Raw genomic sequence first — 24,977 nt, forward strand, 5'->3', positions numbered from 1 at the left:
CTTACAACTTAAAAGCTAGAAGTACTACTAATCGAATTCCTTGCAAAGCAACATTTAGACTTTGATTTCCCAAAACTTCATTGATTGATATACTGTAAGTGCTACCCTTCAGGAGAGACAAAATCAAGATTGGGATGTTTGGCTGCGGTAATCCTTAATCGCATTTCCTTGCCATTGAAGTGACCCAGAACTATTTCAAATAATTTTTTAGTTCGATGGTGTCGTTTTGTTTCCAAAGGGTCCTTCCTTACACAAGAGCGCCTGAATCAATACAGAAACACTGATAACTGCATTAAACAGACACTCCTTTATCTTTTGTTTTGTAGTGCCTCCTGTTTACAAAACCACAATGAGAGTTTGACGCAGATAATAGGAGGCAGGGATACTGTTTCCTTGGAGACACCAATTAAGTGCAAGTCCGGGGAATTAATGTGGAATACTGGAGATAAAACACATTTCTACTCCGGATGTTCAACAAACTAGATTCTGAAACAGGTCGACCAACACCTACTTTTCCGATTCAAGATTTTCACAACTGTTTGATTGATTTCCTTTTGATCAAAATGTACCTTTTCCCATTAGCCTCTTGCATTTCAAGAGTTACGGAGAAAACAGATATCATGTATTTAGATTTTTCATTGGACACATGTCCAAACACTTTCCTAATCTTCCCCACCTGTCTCCCAGGTATCATGGCTCAGCACCTGCTGAGCTCAGAGCTTGAGCGTGTCTTTAGAAGCTTGCTTTAAGAGGATTGTGGCATAGATAATACCAACACAGCCAGTTATGCCAAGTGTACCCTACAGGACTTAAGCTCATCTCCTTTGATGTTTTGAGTCGTGATTGGTCGGCGATTGGTCTGCGACGAAAAGTCTCAGATCTCACAACGAATGTGTGCGTCTTGTTGTATGCACACTCCTGCGACATGCCCTGACTCATCCCAGATGCCAAGATGGATTTCAAAACTTCATGAAATCCAGACGTCTTGTTGTCAAGTGTGAGCACTGTCCCGACAAGCGAGAGACCAGTAGTTAGCGAGAGCTCAAAAACAAGATACAACTTCAACAAAGTTGAACGCAATAAAAGGAGACACTTGTCGAGCCATGGTGGGACCATGTCCTGTCATGTATCTAGCTGAACGGTAGAATAACATAATATGAGAAATGCTGCTCAAAATGTGCTTGTATGCGGTAAACGTATTAAAGTGAAACACGACGCAGTACACGTTTGCAAACTTCGAGTTTCGTTCATGGAGACTCCTTTGCCGATATTGCTATGATACCATGCAAATGCATGCAGTCACCAGCATTCATACAACTGTATGAATGCAGAATGTAAAGATAACATTTTCTCTACCTCCAATTCCCTCTGGCTATGCAGAACTGATAGCCCTTGCTGCCCACGTGTTTCCAACCACAGTGTCATCCAGGTTTTTCAGCTCTTTTTCTTCTTTTTGCATACTGTGCATATAATCGCACAAACCAGTTCCTGCTCCATGCTGTTTAGAGACACTTTCGCATTGCTATAGACATGTTCGCGTTGCTATGACGGTGAATATTTCTCCATTAGATCATTTTGCCTAGGCATTCCGAGGGGAACAAAAACACAGAAGAGAACTGAAAGACTAAATCTTAACAAGCTTAAGAAGAAACAAACAGAGAACCAGTGATAAGCATCCACACCCTTACACATGCGCAGAGAGAATATACGTACATGTATCAACAGCCCTGCCGTACTTTACCCCCTCATTTCCACAATAAAACCAAAGGCCACGAGAAAACTGGACCAGGCAAGTCCTTATTTGTCTGCTTGTATTGAACAAGCTGCCCATCTGCCAGTTCTAATAGCATTGGCTTGAAGCAAAATAACTCAAGAAAAGGGCACCACAAGAATCTCAATATGGAACCAATTACATGCACCAATATTACTTGTCGGTACTCAAATAGATCCAAAAGCATCCATGAATTACTTGTGCTATGAATTGGCACTATAATAACTAAAGGTCACAATATAGTTAAACCTAAATCTAACAACTGCAATCGCAATGCCCTTCTCCGATACTGTTGTCGAAAGAGCATTATATCTTGAGCTTCAAGCATTCCAATGGTGACTCTTTGTAAATATTTTGGCAATGTTTTGAAATATTGCCACTGTGATATTCAGTTTTTCATTACACCAGTGGCAAGCAAATGTTTTATGATGTGCATAACTTTTGTATTATTTTAGTCTTTTTTTGAGAGCTAACCAAGTCTACGATTCTAAATTTTTGTCTGTTTCAATTACACCAATTCTGTTTGTATTTCTCTAGAATTTCAACTTGCTTTATCCTTATTAATGCATCCCTGGGTACTTTGATTCCCAGGAGAGTTTTTCTTGTCGGTGAGAATAAGATTTCCGTCGCTCGCTGTGATGTTTTCTAGTGAGCTATATTAAGATGCCAGGAACTCTGGCATGGCTGCTATAGACACATGCCATTCTAGGTGTGTATCAGTTACACAGACACATTGCAAAGTCATCCTGTCACATCCTGAGCCATGTTTTTTTCTGATATAAAGCTACAGAACCTTGTTTCACACTCAATCAATCGAAACGATTGCTCAATAAAAGGCCAGCTTGACTTTACCCAATATTCAGCGGTGCATACTTCAATGAAGAACTTCTATTTCGCCAAACTGAACTGCTTATATTTGAGCATTTTTTATTCCACTGCCTAAAAAAGTATTTTGCCTAGTGTTCCTGAAGAAATAAAGAAACAAAATACATTTACTTGAGAAGCAAAACTTTTCAGAGAATACCTCTTGAATGTGTCTTTGAAAAAACAAAACTTTGCCTGTTCAAAAAGTGTCTTCTAAGGGAATAAAGAAGGAAAAATGGCAGTCCAATCATCATGGTGTTTCCCAAGCAAACATACACAGGGCAAAGGTGGCATAAGGTATTGCCTTACATTCAAATGCTTTAGTAATGTCGACTGAGATGAAATATGAACCTACAGGATGTACTGGTGTCCTGACACTAATTTAAGCTCTAGAGTTTCACATCTCCTCATGCTCATGGGTAACATGTGGACATCAGAGCGTTCCCTCTGTATCTCTAGATTAAAACAGTGCTCAGATATCATTAAAACATCCTTAACGGCCCGTTTCCCAATGGGTGTTTATTATAAACGACTGTTTTTTACTTTTTTGCAATTGGTACATTAACCCATTTTCCTTTTTCCCCATTTCCAAAGTGGACTGGCTGTGTAATTTCTCCAACAAAGGCATAAAATAGTTCCTTTGCTAAAGTATTTGCAACAATATGGCAGTAAAAACAACACCTAAAACTATGCGTAACCAGGTACAACACAAGAAAGCGACAAACAATCAATCCGACATGATCACACGGCAAATCGACATGTTGCTTTCGAAAGTTAATGTATCCTGAAATCAACCCCAATCAACCGAATTACTGACAAGAGCCATCAGGCATTTTTGCATCAATTCAAATATTAACACATTTCTCTCTTAAAGGGGCACTGAGTTCTCTAGCTAGCATTAGCATCGCTCTTCTTCGTGTACTTTAAGTAACGATACAACAGTGGTTTTAGATGCTGTACTGCTATCAATCGACGTGGATCAGCATGATCGTCTCTGCTCTGGAATACCATTTGCATCTGTTGAGTTGAGGTCATTTCTAACGATATTTATTACTACTATATTATAATAGCTTTGCCTAAAAACAAACGTCAGGATTCAAGCAAATTGACCTCTACAGTTAAGGACAGTTTTTAATTGTCCCTCATATCAATAATCTTTGGAGACGGTCTACGATTCACGTTATTCCTAAAGACAGTTATTACCTTTATTAGAGAACTGCTTAGTGTAAAATAAACCTCAATTATCTAGTGATACAAAATGCAACGGTAAAGGAAAGATTAGAATTATTTTTGATGCATGTCCATGAATACTGTTTTTGGCGAGCTTGTTTTGTTTCCAAGCAAACAAAGTCATGATTTACACAAAATCCACAACAATCGTTGTGCTAAGCTACTTTGCACTAAACAAATGAAGACGAAATGCTGTCTTATAGAGGTGGAGGTAGATGTGCCCCCCTTACTATAGCTGTGATAACAAAGAACATAAAATTACTTTCTTACGTTGCTTTCCAGTTGCGTGGGCAGCGGCTGTTGCTCAGGTGGTAGAGCGGGTCGGCCACTATTCGCCGGAGTGGACGTTTTGATTCCCGGCCCAGAGCGCGTCAGCACTCGCAGGGTTGGCGGTTCGATTCCCAGCCCAGAGCGGGTCGGCCACTAATCGCAGGGTTGGCAGTTCGATTCCCGGCCCACAGGACTCCACATGCCGAAGTGTCCTCGGGCAAGACACTGAACCCCAAGTTGCTCCCAATGGCAGGCTAGCGCCTTGCATGGAAGATCTGCCGCCATTGGTGTATGAATGTGTGTGTGAATGGGTGAATGAGACGCAGTGTAAAGCGCTTTGAATACTGCTAGGTTAAAAAGGCGCCGTTGGGGATTCCACCAGCAGATTATATCAAAGAGCTATCAAGTACTTTTAATACTAGCCATGATTTGTTTGTCAGTAGATCAATATGATTAATAATAATAATGCATTTATTTTGTATCGCGTCTTTCCAGATGCTGTATAGAAATTAAACCTAAGACTAGGGCTTTCACGATTATGAAATTTGGCTGATGATTAATTGCCAAACAAATAATTGCGATTATGGCAATGAATTGTCTGTTTTAGGGCTATGACGATTAATTGCCATATAAATTGTCATATTTCTTAAGGTGCATGTGTGCTTCACACCGTAAGAAGTTATTTTTACATATGAACTTTAAATATATAAATTAAATATTAAAATAGGGGTATATGATTTCCTATTAAGGCTTTAAAAACGTATGAATGACATGAAAAATAACGAGCCATTGATGCATTTATATATTCGCTTAAAATTCCCTTATTTAGCCATTCAATTGTTATTGGAATTTGAAGTGCACATGAATTGCGGTTACCTCAAATAACCGCAACAGGCCTAAATATAACATTAAACAGAGAAACATGATACATTACAAAACAATGAACAATGGGACAGAAGCAAAGCATATTTCAAGCTGGCCAGACAGGGGTGAGCAGAACGAGAGCCAATGGTCCCAGAGAGGACTTACAACATACACATAGTCACATAGCAGGGGATGCATTGCATACAGCCCATTTACACTACCAAATTGTTATGAAAGGGATGTCTTCATTATATCAACGTTGCTTGACAGGGAAGGATAAAGTATGGACAGGGAATGGACTATATTATGTAATAGTATGCAAATGGTGCAATAACCGGAGAAGAACCTCAGAATCAGAAGTGCCAGTGGTGGCTCAGTGGTTGAGGTTCAGGGTTACTGACCAGAAGGTCGGGGGTTCAAGCCCCAGCACCACCAAGATGCCACTGTTGGGCCCTTGAGCAAGGCACTTAACTCCAGGTTGCTCCGGGGGGATTGTCCCTGTAATAAGTGCACTGTAAGTCGCTTTGGATAAAAGTGTCTGCCAAATGCATAAATGTAAATGTAGAATTAAATTGCACTTGACCCCCCCCATTAGCTCTTTATGCACACAATTTGCCAACCCACTTATGCCTAGACTACCCACTTAAGCAAAACAATTATCTGAACACAGAAATATGATAGGACACGGTGCCATCTAGTTGTCCTTAGTACATACAAGTTTTGGCGCTATGCGTAAATGTGAACTGAATAATCTAAACTGGCCAGCCATGATAGCAACCGGCTCAGTGTCATCTACTTCATTGTTACTCTGTCTTTTCTCATCCCTGCTGGTGTTTTCCTGTCTGCCTCTGGTAGAGAGAGGAGAGAGTGTAAATGTGTTTTGTATGGGCAGACAACAGTACGCTCCGTCTGCATACAGATAAACAGAATGAACAGAAAAGGTCCAGACCAGCTGATGGAAGGAATCATGAAATGAGTCTGTCTCTATGTTCACACCTTCCATCCCTCTGACATTTGTCGGTTCGCTGCGCTCACACTTTAGCAACACATTGTGACTTCAAAAGCTATTTTGTCATTTGCGCTTTGCATTTCCACCAACATATCTCAACCTGCCAGAGGACATTTTCTCCACTAGCAAAACAATAAGTAATAATTCAATTGTACAATTTGCAATCTATGTTCTCCCCGTGTCTGCGTGGGTTCTCTCCGGGTACTCCGGCTTCCTCCCACCATCCAAAAAGACATGCAGGCTAGGTTAATTGGTGTCTCCAAAAAAAATTGCCCTAGGTGTGGATGTGGATGTGGATGTGGAGGTGAGTGTGAGTGTATGTCTGTCTATGTGTGGCCCTGTGATGGACTGGCGACCTGTCCAGGGTGTCCCCCGCCTTTCGCCCTATGTTAGCTGGGATAGGCTCCAGCCCCCCGCGACCCTGTACACAGGATAAGCGGTTGACGATGGATGGATGGATGGATGAATTTGCAATCTAGTATTTGGAGGAATGCAACAATGCAGCTAAGAAGGGCCAGACAGCACAAGTTGATTGATAATGACATTTTGAATAGCTCATTACACAAACAGAGAATACACTAAGCCCTAATAGTTTAAATTATTAGTATAAAGTGTTGATTCATTGACGACAAATGGCACCATGAATCAGTCAACCAGCATGCTCATGGTTTGAACTAAAGGTGGGTCAGGATGTGTCGAATAGTCGATTAGAGAGATTGACTAGCTCATCTAGAATTTGTTTTCTTCTAATGTTTCGTTTTAGCCTGAATATGTTGTGCAGCAGAGCTTCAAAGGGAACGAAATTTGAGACGCAACTTCTCTGAGATGTTTTTCGGTAAGCCCTCTTGTTAAGAAGTTGCATCTCTAAATAGATTTTTAGGTTCATCATTCAACAGGGTTTTAATCAGTCTACTAGGAATCAAAGTCACGTTGATGAGTTTCCACTGTGCTACAAAAAGTGCTTCCAAAGAAGAAGAATTCCCCAACGTTTTCCAGGATAATAGCGCAGAAGCTTTGAAAGATATTCAGAATTTTCTTTGAGACACTTAAAAGTAAACTAAATATCTTTGAGCAATACTGTATGTAAGAAAAAATGTATTGCTAATTGTTAACTTTACATGCCAGTCAGAGAGTCTCTACCTGTCTATACTTGGATTTCCCACGTGCCGCTATGTCCTATGCACACTGCGTGAGACGCAATTGTTTTGCATTGACTGTGCAGTTTTGATTGCGATGAATGTACAAAAGCATATAACTAAACAGTCATAGTACAACCAGATGTTATTTTGTAGTATATTTGTTCCAGTGGCATAGCCAGAAACAAGTCTCTGAGTTTTATTAATGCCAGTAATATCAATGGTGTAGGTAGGCCTGTTAATGGTTTCAAATATTAGGCTTAATATTTGGTCATGAAATGCTCATGGTCATGATTTGGTAAATGAAATTATTATTTTGACATTTCATACAGATATCACCTGTCAATCATCTCTGGATCGTGCATGTGCATTAGCTATGCACAGGGTCATTTCAGACCATTCTGGCGCCCTAGGCGAGATCCCTATTGCTGCTCCCATTGGGGTTGGGGTTGGTATTGCGGCAACCTCCTCTTTGGCTGTAATGCCAAAAAACTGTATGCCAAAGAGTTGACAAGTTAATATGTTATTTGTATAGAATAACAAATATTCTTCTTCAAGTTTGGTTTGAAGTGCAGGCTTTTATCTTCAGTCTCACGAGCTCCGCGTGTAACCCGCACACACAAACACAAGACGAGACAGTCACAATGTTGGAGAAAACTGCTTTATTCCAACAAAGCAGGCAACAGTACAAAAACAGGGCAAATCCAGTGAAGAATGGTCAGGGTGAGCGTTAAATCGAAGCCGGGGAATCAAGATAGGGTAAAGGGGCAAATCCAGGAGAGAGTGGTCAACGAGAGCGTAGGGGGTCAAAGCCGGGGTAATCAGAATAAGAATAACAAGTGGGAGCAAAAGACAGGGGAACAAGGGGAGCTGGCAAGCTAAGAGGTGAACGAGAGGAGGTCAAAACTAGACGAGACTAGCGGGGGGCAAAGACACGGGAAACTAAATACAATAACCAACCACCGTGAGACGAAAGGGTAGTGATATATATAGGGGCGAGTGCAGGTGTAAACCATGACAGGTGATGAGACGAGTGCAGGTGAAACTAATGTGCAGGAGTGCAGATGACGCGAGTGCAGGTGGTCATAATGTTCTGGGGGATTGGAAACGCGTGAGAATCTCGAGGAAGGGAGATTGCCTACGAGCATGTGAGCGAGTAGGAGCAAAGTGGGCGTGAGGGCTCGAGCGAGCAAAAAGAGCGTGCAAGCTCGAGGGGGCGGAACGAGCGTGGAAGCTCGAGGGGGCGGAGCGAGGGAGCGGGGTTCGTGACACCGCGTCTGTTGCTCTTTGGATATTTATTATAAACAATAAAGCTATTCAGTTCCGTAAGGGATGTATACAATTTTCATTATCACATTTATGCATTTTTACACCCAAACAATATTAAGTACAAATATTTTATTTGGGTGTGAATGATGTTTTAGGTGACATTTGCACACACTGACACACTGTGGCTACGCCACTGATTTGTTTGGCTTCTTCAGCTATGATCCATGAATCATTGCATGTTCGTTACAGGTTTTATTAATGCTTATCATACAGGGAAGCCATGTCTTATGCCTGCTAAGGAATTTCATTTTAATGGATTAACATTGTCTGGAAAAACCAACAGCTAGGCCATGAGTTGGTTAAACTTGACGTTTTCATCTTAAAAACTTAGAAATATTATTAATATTTTAAGCAAGTTAGTTTATTGTTATAGACTTGTATTTTTGTTTCTTCATTACAAATACAACATAAAGAGTCAAGTCCACCAGTCATCATTTCATTAGGCCTAAATGTCAGCAGACTTACCATTAAACCCACAACATCCACAAACAGAAGAAAACAGCGTTTCCAAACATTCTTCAAATTTTTAAAGAAAACCAAAAATTCCACATAACAATTGGTGTAATAAATGACATTTTCAAAAAATAACAACCAATGTCAGAATTCAGCTAACACTTTCAACTGATTTCGTATCAGTCACCTTTAGACACCGCCTATTTCTTTGCCGTTGACTGTACAGTTTTGATTTAGTTGAATGTACATAAGCGTATAACTAAACAGTTGTGGTTAGCATGTGTCGAAAATGTCTGTTGTTCAAAAGAGTATACTTTGAAAGGTTGACCGTCCATGAGTCATAACAGCACGTGGAAAAACGAAGCGGACCCTAGCCTTAAGTCCTCAGTCTTTGACCAAAGAATTTATTTAAGTAAGGTCCACCATACGGGATGCAGGTTTGCTGGTGTTACAACAAGGCTTATTGACTAGCTTAACAAGTAAGACCTCCTTGGTTAACCAGCATTCCCAGAGAATTCCCAGTTGACCAGTACCAAACCAGCATGGATTGCATGTTGGTTAAGCTAGTCTTATCAGCAGGGATTTCTACAGGTGGATTGGTAAAACAGTGTTACGTCACTGTGGAAGAGCGCAAACTGGAATGGTGGTGGCGTAGTGGGCTAAAGCACTGAACTGGTAAGCAGAAGGTTGCTGGTTTGATCCCCACATCCACCACCATTGTGTCCTTGAGCAAGGCACATAACTCCAGGTTTATTGTCCCTGTAATAAGTGCTCTGTAAGTCGCTTTGGATAAACACGTCTTCCAAATGCGTAAATGTAAACTCCAAGCATCATTGCGTACACGTTCCATTGCTAAAAAAGCTAGATGCTGCAAAATGCATGTAACAGAAAGCAGGTGTCTCTAAATGTGTTTTTAAAAGTTTAAGTTCTTTTTACCTTGACACTGTAAAAACAAACGTGGCGCTCCTGCACAAGATGATGTTCAACTGTCAAAGACGTGCGTATTAATATACAGAGCAGACAGATGCACATTTTTTTTTTGATGTGAATGGCCCCTTAGACTGATGCTCATGGGAGCAGGATTTGAGTCAGAGACTGTATCACTGTGCCAAGAGTGGGATTAGAGCATGACAGAGAGAACTAAAGAGCCTCTGGAAGATACTGAATGTGTAATGCTGTTTATCTGAAGCTCCACTGAGCACAGAAGGAAATACGAAGATGAATCAGCACTACTGCGCTATAAGACGCAATGGTTGTCTACTAACACAGACTGGGAGTGTTGATGTCGAGAACCGTACGTGCATACGTTTGGGTCGGTTGGAACTTTTGTTCAATTAACATGCACAACACGGAGGGTTTTTCGCAGTTGCCACCGTCTCCATGTTTACAACGGCGTCTCCCGCTGAAGGCGTTTAGACAAGCTCCTCCTGCAAACGTCAATGAGGGAGAATGGGGTGGTGGACGCCACAAGAGGGGCCCCCGTGGCAGTTGTGGGCCCCTGGGCTTCAGCCCCTGCATTCATGTGCCCCTGCCTAACATCTCCAATGGTGTTTCACAGAAGAACGAATGTCATACTGGTTTGGAACAATATAAGGGAATCGCATTAAATGAAAGATCTGTTCAATTATTTGGCAAATTTGACCCATTTCTCCAGTTTAACTTTTTTAATAATTATTGATAAAATGGTGTCACAGAACAAGTAGCAAATTCTTTCTTCGGCTCTCAGTTTTTTTCAGTGTCTCGTGTAGGAGCGTCACATAGATGCCGTGTCAGAATATAAAGAACTTTAATAGTTCAAAACATTATATTCGATGCACTGCGTCTAGCTTTTAGAAGCGCATGAATGTGTTCAATCTGAACGCCCCTCAAGTCAGCGGTTCTTGGCTAGAATAAGCTGCAATGTGGACACACATTATGCCGTTAGACTAAAATCTGGCAATGCGAAACTTGGACATCTCTGGGAGTATTTACACTTGGCCACTTCATACGTTTTCACAGATCGGACAGCTATACGATCCTGAAAAGACCAGGTGTAAATGTCCTCCGAAACGCATTGCAATCCAAACGCTCAAACCACTTTAGGGGGTGGTTTAAGATGCATTCCAGACGAAACTGGTCATGTGTAAATGCATCCGTTTGTGCAAGACGCATTTGTAAACTTTACCCCGCCCAAACAGTGCTACGTCAGCATGGGGAAAACACGAAATATAACAGCTTCTATCGAGTAAGAAAGTAGTAAAGACAGGACTTTTTCTATTCATTGTATTTGATGCAGATCGCTGAAGGGACTGACACTAAATATTGGCAATGAGCGCAGCTGACGCGCATGACGCACCTTGACCTATGATGAGTTATACCAAAGTCTTTCTAGCAACTCAGTCCACTGCCGGCCATCTTTAGAACGCTCTTGGGAGGCTATTACCAGTCATTAGGCGCCACCTGCTGCCCAAACCACAACCTCCCCAGCAGGTGGCACCCTAGGTGACTGCCTAGTTCGCCTATGCCTCGAAACAGCCCTGGCTATATAGCAATAGCGATCTTGCCTAGGGCATCAGAATGGTCTAAAATGACCCTGTGTATAGCTAATGTGCATGCGCGTTCTAGAGTTGATTGATAGATGATGTATTGATCTAAAAGGTGATTGGCTCTTTTAACAGTAAGGCGGGACTTCCTTCTTTCATCCGTTGACCGTTGAGTGCTCAGAGCTCCTTGGTTGAGCTTTCCCATTTCTCCCATTAATTTTAATAGAAGTGGCTCATCTCTGCTAAATAATCTCTGTTTATACTATTTTTTAACATTTTTATTTCATTGTTTAAAATGTTATGCATTTATCTACATATGAACATTAATATTAAAATTCCCATTTACAATTTCCAGCAGCATATGTCCATATTTGTACATTAATAATGAGTCATTAAATATGTTGTGCACATGTCACGATTTGGACATTAATATTAAATTCATAATCATATATGTGAATCTGTCCATGTTCAGACATTAATATTAAAATTATAATGTGACGTTTTCTAATACAATGCACATCTAACTTGGCTCAAAACATGGATTTTTATGGATTTGTCGTCATTGTCTGTCAAATGCACATTGTTTATCTTATTCTTGAGTAGTAAATCATATACAGATGATTAGAATGGCCTCAGATGGGTCCAGCCCTGCCATAAGGGTACACTTGTTTTCCAGCGGCGCAATAACGCAATAAACGCCTAATAAACACATAAATCTATTTAAAATCCTCCTTAAACGCTTCGTAAACATTAACAACGCATAAACGCTATTCAGAAGGAGGCTCACTCACCCAGAACACGAAGGAATAGACGATAAGGAGTGTTTTGAGGCACGTTATCACTGGTTTGGTCTCCATTCTCCTTGGTGCCATGAGCGCAGTGTGTTCGTGCTGCTGTGATTCTCCGACTGCGGTCCCGTCACTCCAGATCCGTCTGGCCAATCACTGGACGAGATCAACAGAGCAGCTCCCTGCTGGCCAATCAGAGCAGGAGAGGAGAGCTGCGGCCCCGCCCATTAAAACAAACGCCCTCTGCTGGACGTCACATGACACTGACGACAGTAGCGCTAAAGGTGAGGCAGGTGCCTTTGCGTCAATGAAAAGTAGAGAGAAAAAAATTGTCCTTTATTGATTTTACTGTCCTTAAATCAAGGAAATGTATAAAAAATATAATTATATCATTATGTGATGTCTTTATCTTTATTTAGCCAAATTGATTTAATATATTGTACTGTTTCATTCGGTCTCTCTTGACTTTGCATACAATAACTTATAATGTATTTAAGTTTTAGTCCTATTGAAAACAAATGAAGCTACATTATATAATATTTTTATTTATATTTATTTTTTTATTTCTTTACAAAAATCTTGCAACAGCTGCAGAGACGAACATCTAAATAGATTATTTAATTTTTATTTACACTGTGAAACATTATGTCACATTCAAGTTGTGCAAATGTGTTGAGTCCAGGTATATTTAAATATATATTTGTTTATATATATATGTTTAGAATAAATATAAAAACACATACAAAGATAAAATATTTTTAATAAGATGGCAATATATTAGAATAATATTACAATATAAATATTTTAATATACAAAGATAAAATATCTTTAATAAGATCTAACAAGTATTTTATATATATATATATATATATATATATATATATATATATATATATATATATATATATATATATATATATATATATATATAAAGATAAAAATGTATTTAATAAGATCAGATATTAAGATATAATAATTATAATAAAATATAATAAGATATAATAATACAAATCACTTGTTCTCACTGGTTTTGGTTCAGATAAATAACTCCATCAGGCCTTCATCTAATCCAGTCTGTCTGATGGGAACTCGAAGGTTTTCACAACTTTCAAGACCATTTTCCAAGCGCTCTCTCTCTCTCTCTCTCACTCTCACTCTCACTCACTCACTCACTCATTCTCTCACTCTCTCTCTCTCACTATCTCACTCACTCACTCTCTCTCACTCACTCTCTCTCTCTCACTATCTCTCTCTCACTATCGCTCTCTCACTATCTCTCTCTCACTCACTCACTCTCTCACTCACTCACTCTCTCTCTCTCACTATCTCTCTCACTCACTCTCTCTCACTCTCACTCACTCATTCTCTCACTCTCTCTCTCTCACTATCTCTCTCTCACTCACTCTCTCACTCTCTCTCACTATCTCTTCTCTCACTCACTCACTCTCTCTCTCTCACTATCTCTCTCACTCACTCACTCACTCTCTCTCTCTCACTATCTCTCTCGCTCTCACTCACTCACTCTCTCTCTCTCACTATCTCTCTCGCTCTCACTCACTCACTCACTCACTCACTCTCGCTCTCACAAACTCACTCACTCACTCTCTCTCTCTCACTCTCTCTCTCTCACTATCTCTCTCGCTCTCACTCACTCACTCACTCTCGCTCTCACAAACTCACTCACTCACTCTCTCTCTCACTATCTCTCTCGCTCTCACTCACTCTCTCACTCTCTCTCTCTCTCACTCTCACTCTCTCGCTTTCACTCACTCACTCTCTCACTCTCACTATCTCTATCGCTCTCTCTCTCCCTCTTTCTCTCTCTCACTCACTCTCTCACTATTTTTCTCACTCACTCACAAACTCACTCACTCACTCTCTCGCTCTCTCACTATCTATATCTCTCTCTCTCTCTCACTATCTCTCTCGCTCTCACTCACTCACTCTCTCTCTCTCACTCACTCACTCACTCACTCACTCTCTCTCTCTATGAAACCTCATGTGATCCTTCATCTTGGTGTGAAATAGGTTAACAGTTCGGCTTCAGAATTAGCAAGCTGTCGTGCTATATTTGGCACTCCAAGTTTGCAACCTATAGAGAACCCATTGGAGCAAAGATCTGCTCTAAGCAATCACAGAAGACAAGCTACGACCAAAGCCCTGGTGTCACCTCCTTAGTATCTTCATCCAGTGTGCTTAAAGTTATTATGTGAATACTTGTGCTGGTTCACACTGAATATGTGGCATGACCCCACTATTAACAACAAAATGACCCTACTGTACGTACAATGCAAAACACCCACAGAACTCAAGATCATGCATTCAATTGCAATTGCCATGGGAATGTAATGCTACTGAGTGAGACAAATACATCCACAGATGAAAATACATTATGAGCATGTTTTCAGATGGTCAATGTCTTCACGCCCTGGAGGATTTGTAAAACAGACTGACAACTGTTTGTTCTAGGGCAAAAGATTCAGGTGTGACACTATTATAAATTAAAACCCCTGTTGGTTCTTTTGTGTGGCGCTGTGAGTCAGTTTTAAGGTCGAGAGCAAACATACAGCTATGGCATATACGGACACTTACTGAAGTTGCTATAGGTAACTATTAATTACAAATAGATACAGTATTTTCAAGGGCTTCATTTGGTTTGTGAGCACGTTTGTTTATAGCAAATCACTCCAATTGGATATTATGGTTTTGGACGAACCCAGATCTCTCAGTTTTAGGGAACTTTGACATTTAAAGTTCAGTTCATTTCAATCAATCTTCAGTAGACAACATGGGGGAAGTGTAAGGTATAGCCTGAGTGGAGCTCATTTGTTTTTGATAAACTTATAAAGCTTTTTGCATACTACTTCCTGGTAACCTCAGGACACTGTACATGTCAATAACAACACTTATTCAGTAGGCTAACCAAACCAGAGTTCAATCACTCCACCAACCCCAGTTTATTGTCAACAAGGACTACAGACGCCTTGATGCGCCCTCTACCGTTTGGAAGTGGTATGACCATCTCAGATTTATTTAGAAGAGGCTAATATTTAGTAATATTTTAATATGATATAAATGATCTTATAATTATCTTCAAATCGGATGACTGAACCAGTTGGTACAGTCGAGTGTTTACCACTGTGTAACATCACCATTTCTTCTAATAACACTTGCGAAGCATTTGGACACTGAACAGGGTTAGGGTGGGGTTAGTCAGAGGGGAACTGGCCCCTACAGTGAGTCTGGTTTAGGGTTAGGGTGGGGTTAGTCAGAGGGGAACTGGCCCCTACAGTGAGTCTGGTTTAGGGTTAGGGTGGGGTTATTCAGAGGGGAACTGGCCCCTACAGCGAGTCTGGTTTAGGGTTAGGGTGGGGTTAGTCAGAGGGGAACTGGCCCCCACAGTGAGTCTGGTTTAGGGTTAGGGTGGGGTTAGTCAGAGGGGAACTGGCCCCCACAGTGAGTCTGGTTTAGGGTTAGGGTGGGGTTAGTCAGAGGGAACTGGCCCCCACAGTGAGTCTGGTTTAGGGTTAGGGTGGGGTTAGTCAGAGGGGAACTGGCCCCTACAGTGTGTCTGGTTTAGGGTTAGGGTGGGGTTAGTCAGAGGGAACTGGCCCCCACAGTGAGACTGGTTTAGGGTTAGGGTGGGGTTAGTCAGAGGGAACTGGCCCCCACAGTGAGTCTGGTTTAGGGTTAGGGTGGGGTTATTCAGAGGGAACTGGCCCCCACAGTGAGTCTGGTTTAGGGTTAGGGTGGGGTTAGTCAGAGGGAACTGGCCCCCACAGTGAGTCTGGTTTAGGGTTAGGGTGGGGTTAGTCAGAGGGAACTGGCCCCTACAATGAGTCTGGTTTAGGGTTAGGGTGGGGTTAGTCAGAGGGAACTGGCCCCCACAGTGAGTCTGGTTTAGGGTTAGGTTAGTCAGAGGGGAACTGGCCCCCACAGTGAGTCTGGTTTAGGGTTAGGGTGGGGTTAGTCAGAGGGGAACTGGCCCCCACAGTGAGTCTGGTTTAGGGTTAGGGTGGGGTTAGTCAGAGGGGAACTGGCCCCCACAGTGAGTCTGGTTTCTCCCAAGGTTATTTTTCTCCATTAACCAACATCTTATGGAGTTTCGGCTTCGGCTTGCTCACTGGGGGTTATTAATACAATTATTATTTAATTCTTATTTTTAAACACGATTCAAACCACAATGATGACTCATAGACATTATAGATATTACAGTTTTATCTTCTGTTAATATCTGGTCTTCTATAAAGCTGCTTTGAAACGGTGTGTTGTGAAAGGCGCTATACAAATAAAATTTACTTGACTTGACTTCATTTGCTAAATAGCTGTGTATTAAGTAGGATAATGTACAGTCAGCTGGTCATTATAGCAAAATAACCCTTGCATTTTTATTTTTTAAACAGTAGCTTCAAGTTTTGGGTTTTGGTTTTAACTCCCATTTTAGAAATTCTCAAACCAAAAATGTTTTCAATATTCTGATGTGTAATTTGGGATATCATAGCACATCCAGCATTGTCATGCTTAGAGTATGTCTAAACACACATATTAATGGTTATAAACAGGAAAAGAGACCATATGATCAACGCAAAATGCATTGACTTGTGGTCACTCTCTAATAATTCATTATGATTTTCTAACCTGAGTTTTAGTGCTTACACTGAAGGCCTGATTCTTTCTAGAGTTAGAACTTAAATAAGTGTATGTTAATAAATCCACATAGTATACACATAGCTATAAATGTGATTGAGGGTTTAAGTAAATCACTGCCTTTTTGTGCAAAAACGTCATTTGGTTTCCTTTGGTCCACTGATCTTGGATATTTATATCAACGACTCTCTTCCTGAGTAGTGACTGGTCAAACAACAACTCATGTGACCAATCAGAGGGGTTGAGGTATTTAGGTGCTGATTGGCTCAAAGCCATGTGATCAGTTTCTGTTCTTGCAGGTAATTGGTTAGAGATGTTGGTCGTAACAGGGCCTCGTCTACACTGTCTGCGTGTCTGAAACCAGGGAGCTCAGCCATCAACAACACCTTTAATACAGACAACTAAAAGAGAGAGAGAGAAAGATCTTAACCGTAAAGTAACAAACTACTAAACGTTTCAACAACTGAAATGAAAACTCAAATTTAAAGCGCAATTATACAAAGAATACATTATTAATAGGTAGATATGAAGATATTAATGAAATATGAATAATGTGAAAATTATTTTAAATGATACATATAGGCTATCCATAATAGTGATGGTGGTGTAGTGGGCTATAGCACATAACTGGTAATCAGAAGGTTGCTGGTTCGATCTACAGTGCACTTATTTCAGGGACAATCCCCCGGAGCAACCTGGAGTTAAGTGCCTTGCTCAAGGACACAATGGTGGTGGCTGTGGGGATCGAACCAGCAACCTTCTGATTACCAGTTATGTGCTTTAGCCCACTACGCCACCACCACTCCACTAGGAGGATAAGATAGGATGATGAATGGAAAATAACAGTATCACTAATAAATAATTAATCATGAATTATTAAGATTACATTTAATATGCAATGCTTTGTTGCTTAATCTGACTTTTTCTTAAAAATGTATTATTATAGATATGATGTGCCATTATATATTGTATTACATAAATGTATTCATTTCTGTATATTCATCCTAATATATTACTCTCATTTTTAAGAGACTTTGGATAAAATATCCTAACTGACATTGAAAGATAAATCTAAATATATGAATAATCTATCCGAGGAAATTAACAGGTCCGAGGGCTATCAATAAAAATATGTTATTAAATAATCATTAAATAATTTGTAACACTTTTTGTAAAAATATTGTTTTTAAAATTTTTAACATGAAATACTTTATTGATTTATCTGACCTTTTTAATATTTAAATGTACTTTAATGTAGCATTATATATATTACTGTGCATTGCATTATATAAATGCAGATTTTTTAATGAAAAGTAAGTGTAATCATATAATATTTTATAATACATATTTAATTAACGTCCTATTTATTTAATTATTCCCATACATTTAACATGTTAACCTTGGCATCTCTAACTAATAATATCTCAAACATACATATAAGCTCTTGAGTGTAAACTTTACACAGAGTTTGAGCAGCTCTGTGAGTTCATGGACTACAGTGTAGTCTATACTGCTGACATGGGAACAGTCTAGAACCAGACAGTGCGCTGGAGACGCTGAGAGACATCATACAAGATTAAAACTCCAAGGTGTCAGCTGTGGGAAAACATGGACTGAATGTATACACTAAAAATGTGATACTGTGTGTGTGTGTGTGTACTTCGCTATAGTTTGGGGACAAAGCAAGCTGACAAAACCTCCCTTTGGCAACATTCAGGGATATGCTCATTTGGAAAAACAATGCATACGTAAATATAAATAGTTTGCTGAGGTGTTCCGTAACGGGGAAGTTCAGCCCACTGTCCAACTCCAAAACCACAACACCATGATCAGACACCTGAAAACACCCAAAGAGTGTCATCCCTTCAGATTTTCAATGAAGAATATTCAGTCATGTTTTTGCTAATTGTTGCATTTGGATCATTCTAGAATCAGGTCCATTTTCATATATTGCATTTGTGTTCGTTCTGTTGAGCTGTGTTGTACTTTATTGTTGTATTATACACTCACCTAAAGGATTATTAGGAACACCTGTTCAATTTCTCATTAATGCAATTATCTAATCAACCAATCACATGGCAGTTGCTTCAATGCATTTAGGGGTGTGGTCCTGGTCAAGACAATCTCCTGAACTCCAAACTGAATGTCAGAATGGGAAAGAAAAGTGATTTAAGCAATTTTGAGCGTGGCATGGTTGTTGGTGCCAGGCGGGCGGTCTGAGTATTTCACAATTTGCTCAGTTACTGGGATTTTCACGCACAACCATTTCTAGGGTTTACAAAGAATGGTGTGAAAAGGGAAAAACATCCAGTATGCGGCAGTCCTGTGGGCTGAAAATGCCTTGTTGATGCTAGAGGTCAGAGGAGAATGGGCCGACTGATTCAAGCTGATAGAAGAGCAACTTTGCCTGAAATAACCACTCGTTACAACCGAGGTATGCAGCAAAGCATTTGTGAAGCCACAACACGCACAACCTTGAGGCGGATGGGCTACAACAGCAGAAGACCCCACCGGGTACCCCTCATCTCCACTACAAATAGGAAAAAGAGGCTACAATTTGCTAGAGCTCACCAAAATTGGACAGTTGAAGACTGGAAAAATGTTGCCTGGTCTGATGAGTCTCGATTTCTGTTGAGACATTCAGATGGTAGAGTCAGAATTTGGCGTAAACAGAATGAGAACATGGATCCATCATGCCTTGTTACCACTGTGCAGGCTGGTGGTGGTGGTGGTGGTGTAATGGTGTGGGGGATGTTTTCTTGGCACACTTTAGGCCCCTTAGTGCCAATTGGGCATCGTTTAAATTCCACGGCCTACCTGAGCATTGTTTCTGACCATGTCCATCCCTTTATGGCCACCATGTACCCATCCTCTGACGGCTACTTCCAGCAGGATAATGCACCATGTCACGAAGCTCGAATCATTTCAAATTAGTTTCTTGAACATGACAATGAGTTCACTGCACTAAAATGGCCCCCACAGTCACCAGATCTCAACCCAATAGAGCATCTTTGGGATGTGGTGGAACGGGAGCTTCGTGCCCTGGATGTGCATCCCACAAATCTCCATCAACTGCAAGATGCTATCCTATCAATATGGGCCAACATTTCTAAAGAATGCTTTCAGCACCTTGTTGAATCAATGCCACGTAGAATTAAGGCAGTTCTGAAGGCGAAAGGGGGTCAAACACAGTATTAGTATGGTGTTCCTAATAATCCTTTAGGTGAGTGTATTGTATTGTAATGATGTTGTTTGTCTGTGTTTATGTTGTATCACACAGCTGATGATGCTGGGTTCGAGACGGATGTTTACAACAACACAGTTGTCCAGACTCCTCATCTACAAGCTCTTTCTCAGCACAGTGTGTTCTTCAAAAACGCCTTCACCTCTGTCAGCAGCTGCTCTCCAAGTTGCTCCACCATCCTAACCGGATTACCACAGGTGAACAGCACATTTAATCTCTCTTACTAGCCAAACTAGTAGATAAACATCCCATAATAATCTTTAGTTCGAATCGACAGCACCAGAATGAGATGTACGGTCTCCATCAGGGAGTTCATCACTTTAACTAATTTGATGGAGTGCAAAATCGTCCACTTCTGCTGAAACAAGCCAATAGACGTACAGGTAGTGCAAAACTTCATAACATTCCAGAAATACAGTCAAAATCTGTATATGTTATGTGATGGATGCAAGTTGGCAGAAGACTAATAATATACTGAGCAAACTAACTTAAGATATGTATAAAAAAGTTGACATATGGCATTAGATTGAAACTTGGAAAAGTTTGGGAATTTTACAGAATTCCAACATGATTGTTCTTCTTCTGAAAGGTATCATAGGGAAGAAGCATGTCGGTCCGGGCCCCGTCTACACATTCGACTTTGCCTACACAGAAGAGATCAATTCCATCTTGCAGGTGGGTGTCTTGTTTGCTGTCCAGGTTCCATACTTTATTCCGGATACTCCTGCTTCCAGGGTGGATATAGCAGCTCAGTACACAACAGTCAGCAGGCTGGACCGAGGTTAGAGCTTTAACTTCGTTTCAAACATTACGTTTTCAAAATAAGTCATATTTGCTTGTTTGCATCTTCTGGTTAAATGTATTGTGTATTTGCCAAACATCTGGAAAATCGGGGATTTAAAATCTAATTTAAACCTGGGAAAAAAATATTACTATCATTTTAAGACAAGCTGTTGAATGGATATGGGGAAATGTTTGGTGGCCTGTTATTGTAAGTGTTTTAACCACCAGGTGGAGTGGTAAGTCTAATTTTGACAGAGTACTGCACCGTTTTGTACTTGATACTGTTTAAGGCCTGATAATTGGAAAACTACCTTTCTACAACACAACAGATTTGTACCAGTGTAACACATCTGTATGAAAATTTATATTTGGCATCTCACAATTTTTCCCCAGATCTCACTGCCATATCCATCCTACAGATCTCTTCTCCCGGCCCTGAGCTCGGAGCCCTCCTGGGTCACTGAGTCTCCATGAGGTCACCATGTATTACCCCATGTGCTCCATCCACCAAGGCCCCTACCGGCTCCTCCACAATCTCCATTACCGTATGCCGTTCCCTATAGACCAGGAATTCTGTTTCCCCCACATTCCAGGATTTGTTAACCCAAACCCAAGCTGGACAACCCACAGGCTGGTTCAAGACTGTTAACGAGTGCTACTACAGGGAGTTGTGGCAGCTTTCTGACATCTGGACCGATCCGTCAGAGAGGCAGATTCTGGATGGAGATCCAGCTTATGCCACGGTTTTGGAGAGCTTGAGGGCTCAGCTGCTGAAGTGGCAGACGGATGATCCATGAGTGTGCTAGCCGGATGCGGATCTTGAGACAAAACTGGAACCGCAGTGCAGACCGGCAGGCACTAGAAGTGCCTGGACTTTACACTAGTTTGTATCTTGGAGATATTGGAGATGAGAATATATAAAATGCTACTTGCTCTTCTAATGCAATAATTTAGATGAATGTGTTTGCATATAAAAGCAAATATTGTTGAATATATAAGCATAATATATAGCCACTAGAAATGGACTGCAATTTACTAGTTTAATTTGAGACATTTTGACCATTTGAAGAACTGGAACACATATTTTATTTGTAATGTAACGTTACTATCTGGCTTATCATTTAAATGTTATTGCAGATACCTAAGAGAGAATGTAAAATGCATTTTCGCATTAAATCTGAGAAAGTATAGATATCTGCTTATCCAAACATGTGCAATTACAGGCAAGTCAATAATTCAATAGTCTAATACTTCATTAATGAGACATAATGTTCACATTTGTCAGTTTTTGCTTAGTCAAATTATATTAGCAGCTACATATAGAATGTAGATTTAAATATATGCTATAGACTTCTCTCAACCTGTAGAAATAAGTATTAATGGAGAAAAAAGCTCACCAACTGACGTCACTTGGACACTTATTTTGCAGTGCGTCTTTACGCACGGGATTTTCTCTTTTATAATTTGCGGTGTGACGCCAGAAAAACGTTTATTGATCACTATAGACAGGCCCAGTGACAGAGAAACGATATTAACCCATCACACATCACATCTGCTTGACGTTAAAGAGTCCCCGACCGTCTCCAAACGCGCAAAGGAACGTAGATCAACCCTATTGGCCGGAAATATGAATCATCTAGTGGGGGAATGACGACCGAGATCACGACTGAGGGCTCTATATAAACTCCAAAGGTGTAGACCACTCAGTCAAAAAGCTACGAGACATCACTTCATAACAGACGTTTAAGTCAAATGCGCGTAATGGAGAGGTCCGTCAGATCAGTGCTGGTGTTCGTGGCTGTTTCCATCCTCGTCTCCTGCCAACCTACAGACGCCTGGTACAAGCAGTCGACCGGTCCGAGCTATTATTCCGTCGGCAGAGCCTCGGGTTTGCTGTCCGGCATCCGGAGATCGCCATATGTGCGCAGATCCGAGACAGAATCAGCGCTGGACAGCAGCGAGACCCCCGGCGTCTCCAACAGCGTGATTCCCGACTTTACCAGCAGACAAACTCCAGTCCTTAAAAACATGGTAAAGGCAGTTTATTGGGGTGACATTAACAAACTTAAGGTTAAATAAAGAATAATTGTGTACGTTTAAACGACTTTCCTGTTATATATTGGTAACACTTTGCATTAATAAATCACTAACTAGCCTTATATAGTGCGTAACAGATCCATATATGACCTTTATTCATATATGAATCCGTTTCATGGCATTTTCGTAACTATTGTAATTTACATTGTCAATAAAAATCATTATAGGCTTTAATGTGTATCAACATAATATAGAGAATATGAAAATACATTTGAATGTACAGTTATGGTCTATTACGCATTATGTAATATCAAAAAGTTTGTTATTATGTTACTGAAAAGTGCCACCCAATATTTGTCCTAATGACAACTTTTATGATTTATACTTACATTATTGTGATTATTATGCTTATGGCACATGAAAAGATTTTAAAATATTAACTATTCTTTATTTTGGTTACACATGCGCATTGAGGAACACTCTATTTTATATATATATATATATATAGAAGAAAAATATATTAGAATTATCTTTATCTGTAAATTATGCTAATTGGTGCATCTGTTTCTCCATTTGTATTAACACTGATTAGAAGAATTCCTTAAAAGTCATTTATTAATTAATTATCTTAGCTAAATAAGACTTCAGACGTTTTTCTAGTCTTTCAGTGCAAATGTTGTGAATTTCCATTAATGTTGAGTCTGACGTGTTTCCTTCAGGCCATTTGCGTAAAGGACATTTCTCCGAACCTGCAAAGCTGTGAGTTGGTTCAGGGCGGCTCGAGCACGTTTCGGTGCAAAGCAGACGTGTTCCTCTCCCTGGATTCTCTGGACTGCTTCAGCTCCTGAACAGAAAGCATCTCTCTCCCTCCCCAACCCAAAGTCTCTTCCATTTCAGGAGTATTTACAGCCAAGGCAGTGAGGCGCACTGTTGACATTGAATGTTTACTTGATTTACACCAGGGATGTTAAGTCCTGATTACGGAGATCTACTTTTGTGCTAAATAAAGTTCCAAACCTGGGCTAATAATATTGTAGTGACGCGCCTATAGACAATACAAATACGAATAATCATTTTCGATATTGTAGATAATTTTTTTCAATTGCCGGTATTATAAATCGGTTTTGGTTCATAAAGTGGTTCATTAAAACTCCATTTCAGATTTGTATAATGCTTTGTGAACTCAATTAAAAATAAGAATGTACAGTAGAACATAGGGATAACGCATTAGTAGAGAGCTATTTTGGAAACGTGACAGTTTAGTTTTTATTTGAATTTGGAATATTATCGTTCTATAGTATCGACGTAATCGTACCGACGCTGATTTAAAAAACCGCGAATATTGTCAAATACCGATAAAGTGATTCACGCAATTCGCAAGCGACTTTATAAAACTAAAACACAACAGTTAAAATGAACCACGCTGTTTCCCTGCAAGGGAGCCATGTTCTCATCAAGTCCATTTCAAATGGAGTCATTCAGGGGCGTATAATCCAAGGGGGATGGGGGAGAGGTAACCCCCTTCAAAAGGTACAACTCCCCCCAATATTTATACCATGATCAATGGAAACATGTAAATGCTTACGTTGCAACCCCCTCAAAGTTCAAGCTAAATCTACGCCCATGACCGCATTACTTTGTGTCGACATGTTTTTATGATGTTATTTATTAGTTTCGGGTGTGTTGGATTAGCCTAATTCTGTGCGAAAGTAGATCTCCGTGAGTTGTAGCTATTGAACAACCTGGTTCACAAAAGTTTGCTGCTTTAAATTTGTAAAAGAAAAGGCATTACAACATCTGAAATCCACAAAAACAAAACCAAGAAGTATTTGCTGTTTTCTGTGGTATATTTTTGTCCCCTTGCGCCCACCAATTTCCTCTCTACCTACTTCCAAATGTCCATAAGAGTACTCTGTAACATGCAGAAACTTTGACAGATGTTTCCTTTATTTTATTAAACTTGACATATACAGTTCACCTCTTGTACGCTTGTTTTGCCTGTTGAGAAAAGTGTTTTTATTGTTCTTTTA

General features: G+C 40.2%; 2 protein-coding genes and 1 pseudogene across 2 annotated transcripts in view; 2 read left to right on the plus strand and 1 right to left on the minus strand.

Moving 5' to 3' along the window:
- Positions 1 to 12,364, minus strand: part of LOC127639327 (tetraspanin-7-like) — a 39,964-nt gene extending 27,600 nt beyond the window's left edge. Inside the window, exon 1 of the mRNA XM_052121256.1 lies at positions 12,240 to 12,364. Within this exon, the coding sequence (XP_051977216.1) occupies positions 12,240 to 12,320 (81 nt within the window). The 5' untranslated portion in view covers positions 12,321 to 12,364. The remainder of the gene's footprint in view (positions 1 to 12,239) is intronic.
- LOC127639496 (N-sulphoglucosamine sulphohydrolase-like) lies at positions 12,319 to 21,604 on the plus strand (annotated as a pseudogene).
- A 1,031-nt stretch (positions 21,605 to 22,635) lies between these two features.
- Positions 22,636 to 23,813, plus strand: LOC127639571 (neuropeptide B-like). The gene is made up of 2 exons (XM_052121648.1): positions 22,636 to 22,941; positions 23,667 to 23,813. Exons 1-2 carry the CDS (start codon positions 22,663 to 22,665, stop codon positions 23,793 to 23,795), a joined length of 408 nt encoding a protein of 135 aa, XP_051977608.1. The 5' UTR covers positions 22,636 to 22,662; the 3' UTR covers positions 23,796 to 23,813.
- Positions 23,814 to 24,977: the final 1,164 nt, after the last annotated feature.

This window comes from Xyrauchen texanus, chromosome 48 (assembly GCF_025860055.1).
Source record: "Xyrauchen texanus isolate HMW12.3.18 chromosome 48, RBS_HiC_50CHRs, whole genome shotgun sequence".
In the NCBI taxonomy this organism is placed as follows: domain Eukaryota; kingdom Metazoa; phylum Chordata; class Actinopteri; order Cypriniformes; family Catostomidae; genus Xyrauchen; species Xyrauchen texanus.